The following is a 5548-nucleotide window of genomic DNA, read 5'->3' as shown; positions in this document are numbered from 1 at the left end:
AAGACTCTTTACCCTGTTTCCCGAAGTTACATCTCAATTATTTTTACTTTACATTAAAAATTAACAAAAGTTTGTGGAGGATTAAGTGCTGGTTCAATAAGCTAAGGCCTAGTGGATGACTTTTAACCTAACTGCCCCCCTTCCCCACTTGCAATTATCATGGAATTGTATATTTTAATGGAAAACTTAATAATAAACAATAGAAATTATGTGATTAATACCAACAAAGTAGAAATGAAAGTTTCAAAATCATATTCTACAACAGTGAGGTAGAATTCATTTTCTTTTAGTAAAACATTTTCTTTATTTTTTCTTAGATTTCCTTTTACTGTATTAAAATAATGATCTAAGTTCCTTTTACATGACTTTTGTAGCCCTCCAGATATGTCTAGGACCATTTCGAACATCCGTCCAAAACCATAAAAATAAAAAATTCCCTGAAATAATTTTTTTTAACATATGTAGGCACAACATAGAAATTAATCAGATGAGTGTTGTTTATCTCATGACATTTAATTATTACTGCTTTTTTTTTTTTTTGATTGAATAACTTAAGGTGTTGTTTAATGCCTCATGCATAATAAGCCAATCACTTAATTTTAATTCTGGTTGAACCATAATTGGTCTTTAATCAATATTTGATGCTTTGATATACGATCCTATCACTTCATAAACTACTCAATGACATGGTGAATTCGTATTGGATGTTCAGTAATGGAATCGATCATGTCATTTACTTTTCTTTTTTATTTTTGTCCTATGCATTGGGAACAGTTTACTAGCACAACATGCATATTGGGGTTGATCTGCGAGGATTTATGAACTAGTTTTTGCCTTTGTTTGACCAAACCTTATATGAGAGAAATTGAAATTGTTTTAAACAGTTAAGCGTTGACCTTCGCTATCCCTTGCAGTAAGATCAATGGGAGGTTAAGTATATGCATTAGTTCATTACCCTAAATGATGTCAAGGAAGGTCAGATTTTGGAAGCCCTTTCAAGTTTTTAATGCTGTTAGGTCTCCTGTCATACTACGATGCTGAAAAAAGTTGAAACACTTGGAACAGCAATTTTCAACATCAGTGCTTTTCAATGAACAATTCTTGATTAGACTTTCCTTGTATGATTGAAAATGTTAGTTAAGCATATTAAAGTTTCTATTTCCAGATACATAAACTCATCTGAGATCAAATTCCGAACACAATATATTTCAGTCATATGTAATTAATATCGATGCTTATATATACAATTCAATTTCTAATTTTGTTAAAAGCTATTGAATCTTGTAGACGCTTATGTACTTCACAAGCAAAAGGGAAACTGAAAGATGAATATCATAAAACTGAAGCTGAAATTTGCCAGACCTTAATATCATAGTCCAAACTCCCACTGCAAACCATGTAAGTAATAGTTTCAGAAGCACCTTCTTCTTCTTCTTCTTCTTCTTCAGTATTTGTATTACATGTCAAGCATTTAACTGGCCTTGTGTGCCCTTCCAAAACTGCCAAGCAACAATAGCTTTTGTCGATTCCTCTCCTCCAAATCCTCATTGTTTTATCTGCTGATCCGCTGCATATCAAATCCGTCACAACCGCCAAGCACAAGATTGCCTTGGTGTGACCTCTAAGTGCACCCAACAACACCATCCGCCACTCACCGTCGCCTCCCTCGCTTTCTCTTTCCCAAACCAGAATCGATCTGTCGCATGCACCGGAATAAAGTACGGTCCCATCGTTACTAAGAGCTAAAGCATTAACAGCTGATTTGTGTTTCTCCAGTGTTAAGACCAGCGAATGTTTGTTTTTACTTGCATGCTTCTTCCATACCTTAATCCTCTTGTCTGCTGAACCTGTATGAACAAATCCATCTCTAGACAATACTATGGCATTAATGGCATCATCATGCGCGTTTTGCACTGATTCCAAACACTTGAAATCTGATGTCCGCCAGATTTTGAATGTCCGATCCCACGAGGCAGAGTAAAGGAGAGAGCAATCTGTTGATATTGCCAGAGCAGATACTGTATCAACGTGATGTATCCATGTGCATTTCTTGTGACGCCGGACCTGCACGTAATTCTTTTCCGAGAAGCATCTCAGGAAACGATCGTTCATCGTTGGGAGAGTAGCTAAACATTTGTACTTGTGATGTTCGTGGTTATGAATTTTCCATACACGGATTTTGTTATCTTGGTGGGCACTGATAAGCTTATCTCCTAAAACCACCAGAGACTTAACTGCACTGTTGCTAGTAGCCACCACAATGTTATCAGTTCGATCACCATGCTCGGAAGAATCCAGCCTCCATGCTCGTATCTCACCGTTTGAAGAGCCACCGTATAGGACCTTCCCGGCAAGAGCGAGGGTGAAGACATAGGAGTGGTTTTTAAGGGTGGCTATGCACTTATGGTGGATGGCTGGGGTCTTTTCATCATGTCGGTGAGATGTTGAAGCAAGGGAAGGAACCGATGGTAAACTTAGTTGAGAGGAGATGGAAGGGGTTGATGATTCCGAATGAAGATGATAGGAGCCAGACTGAGATTCGTCGTTTCTTTGGCAAGACAAGTGACAAGGAAGAATCCCCATAAATCATCAAAGCTGAACAAAACAAGGAACAGTTAATAAGCTTATATGATGAGGGTGGTTAGGTTCATGTCAACATCTTCATAGATGCATCACCATGATGGTAGGCTTATTATGCAAAACATGGCAGCAGAAAGGCAAAAAGAGAGCGAGCCAGCGAGGTATATGCTTGGGGTAGGGAGAAGTTGGCATGAAGATGAGTAAGTAATATGAGAGCAATGCGCAATCTTTTTGCCCTGTTATTGAGAAAGAACCAGATGCTTCCATTAAATAGTTAGAATTCAAGTTTTGGAATTTAATACTCTTTGCTATAGTTATCGGTTGATAGGAGCAGCTCACATGAATTGTCATTCCATTCGAGGGACCAGAAATTAAGCTCATTGGGTTCCACCATGGAAGTAATATATATCATGCATTTAACCCATGTTTGTAAGTGTGTGTTCTAACCACTGCTGATGTACGCCCTCGTCTTCTATTGGGATGTGTTTTTTTAAAAGGAGATTTCTAGATAAGGTTTTAGTAATTGTTGTTTACACAGGAACTGATTTAGGATCTTGGATGTTCTCATCTTGATGGGTCCCGTTGCACAGTCTGTTTTAATTTAAGTGGACTGGATTCTCACTTCCATACATAGTTTTATAAGTTAGGCTGCTTCTTCTTTTTTCCTGTGTGCGTGTGTGTGTGTAGGCTGCTTTTTCTGAATATAAGCTAGGCTTCTTAGGATGGACTTAGGAGTTTTTCTTAATCATTTTTCATGAGCCGTTTGCATGGAATTTGTTCAATTCATAGGTTTCATTCACTTTAATCAAGTATTTATAACCTTTTGGTTAGACTCAGCTCCATTCTTTTGAGGTTAAGGCTGAATAAGCAGTAAAATTGATATTTTTAATATTTTATAAATTTTATAGGATAATTGTAAGCTCTGACTCTATCCACTAACAAATTAATTTACTTCAATAAAATTTTAAATTTGGTTGAGAAAAAATATTTATATTAAAATGTTGGGTAAACATAACAATAAATAATAAAGATTATAAAATGAAAGATGAGGATAATAAATAAGGATTAGTATATAATGCATAATTTTTAATTTTTGGTTTCTCTTTCAGGTTTTGAATTTTAGTTTTGGATTTTAATTTTTGAATTTCGAGTTTAATGATTTTGTTTCTATTTATGTTGAATAATTATAATTAATATTTATTTTAAATAAATTTATTTAATATTTAGCTTTAAATTATTTAATACTTTTATTTTACATCAATTATAATATGTCATCATGAAACTGCATTATATGTTTTCCTGATTAATAAATAATGATTTATTTTCCTTCAATGAACAACCACAATAATTATATTGTTTGCAACACCATCTTTGAATGATGAAAACAAATAGAGTCAAATGAGATTAAAACCTAATGAAGCAAATGAATACAGACAATTAAATTATTAATTTGTCAAAATCTATACCAAAAAATGTCAATAGAACAAAGTGTAGGTAAAGGAAAAATTGAAAAATTTATTTCGTAATAAATAAATAACATAAGTTACTAAAACGTAACATTTTAAATATAAGTCTCTAAAATGTAGCTTAAGGTAAACAAAATGACTATTTTGTAATTCATCTTATAGAAATTATATTTACTAAAAATAATTATATTTGATCGATTTTATAAATAAAAGAGCTATTAATTAAAATTAAAAAAATATCTTGAAACAACATGAAATAAAAATACAAATATTCTTAAAGAGAAATCAAACTTGAGACTTGAATATTAAATCACTATTTTTAACCATCTAACTAAAGAAATTAATGTGTTAAAAATAATAATTAAAAATAAAAACAAATCTTAAAATAACATGAAATAAAAATAAAAATATGAGTAGGAGGTTAATCGAACTCAGAACTTGATGACGCATTTTCTATTTATCTTTCCAAAATTGATCTATTTCTCTAAATATAAGAAATTATACATACATTTCCTTAAATATTTATTAAAATCAGCATTTTCTCCCACAAATTTACTCACAAATTCCCACAGCACTGTTCAAAACATCAAAGTCACCACAATAAATGAGTGAGCATGCACCAAAGCATTTAAACCATCAATTCTGCTTCTTAGCTAAGGCATGAACCATGCTATAGTCCACTCGGTAGACCTTTCTTATTAAGATTTTATTGAGTATTTTAAAATTTTGAAAATGATTAAAATTTTCAATAAAAATTTCGTAAAATAATTTAAAAATAAATATGTAAAATTTATCTTAGATATTATTAATATCAAAAGCTTGATAAATCAAAACTAATTAATTTTAAATTCAAAAATTTATGATAAAAATAAATGAATAATAAAATAAGTAATCAACTTATAATAAAACCCTTAAAAGCTTCTACTTCATTTCAATCCATTTTATTTAATTTCTTTAATATTTGTAAATATTATTATATATATACTTACATTCAATATTTTTAAAATATCTATAAATTTAAAACTATACATCAAAATAAACTAATATCAATTTCAGTAATATGCAAAGTAAATCCGAAATTAGTGAAACATGTGTTGAAGAGCAGAAACTTTGGATTCAACATTCCCACAATGCTCCTTATTCCATCTCCCAAGGAAGTCTTAAGTGTTCCTAAACTTAGCTACAATCAAGCATCCCACAGCTCTTTCAATTTAAGTGAAGAACATAGGTCCCCAAATCAATTAAGAGAATTTGAAGAAAGCAAGCTTTCTGACCAAAATACCATTAACTATAGAAACAAAACAAAATATAAGGGAAATGTTTAAATTAGTGGAGCAATGTATCATATTTGTAAATGAAAAAAATTGTATAAAACTGTGATTTTATATTATTTTATATTTTTTAAAAATTAAAAAATAAATATAAAATAATATTTTCATACCATAATCCCAAATAAATTAGTATCTATAATCTCACTACATTAACCATAAAATATATCAACT

The 5548-nt window shown here is 31.3% G+C and overlaps 1 protein-coding gene across 1 annotated transcript; it reads right to left on the bottom strand.

Moving 5' to 3' along the window:
- Nucleotides 1–1190: 1190 nt before the first annotated feature.
- On the bottom strand, nucleotides 1191–2840 carry LOC108474641 (protein JINGUBANG). The gene has a single exon (XM_017776634.2). It carries the CDS (start codon nucleotides 2581–2583, stop codon nucleotides 1333–1335), a length of 1251 nt encoding a protein of 416 aa, XP_017632123.1. The 5' UTR covers nucleotides 2584–2840; the 3' UTR covers nucleotides 1191–1332.
- Between the last annotated feature and the right edge of the window lie 2708 nt (nucleotides 2841–5548).

Source organism: Gossypium arboreum, chromosome 3 (assembly GCF_025698485.1).
Source record: "Gossypium arboreum isolate Shixiya-1 chromosome 3, ASM2569848v2, whole genome shotgun sequence".
NCBI lineage: Eukaryota > Viridiplantae > Streptophyta > Magnoliopsida > Malvales > Malvaceae > Gossypium > Gossypium arboreum.
Note: the sequence above shows the minus strand (reverse complement) of the source record. Positions and strands in the feature narration are given on the sequence as shown.

Bases quoted from the DNA above. Each gene is read 5' to 3' on its own strand.
- LOC108474641 (XM_017776634.2), bottom strand. From the start codon at position 2,583: ATGGGGATTCTTCCTTGTCACTTGTCTTGCCAAAGAAACGACGAATCT.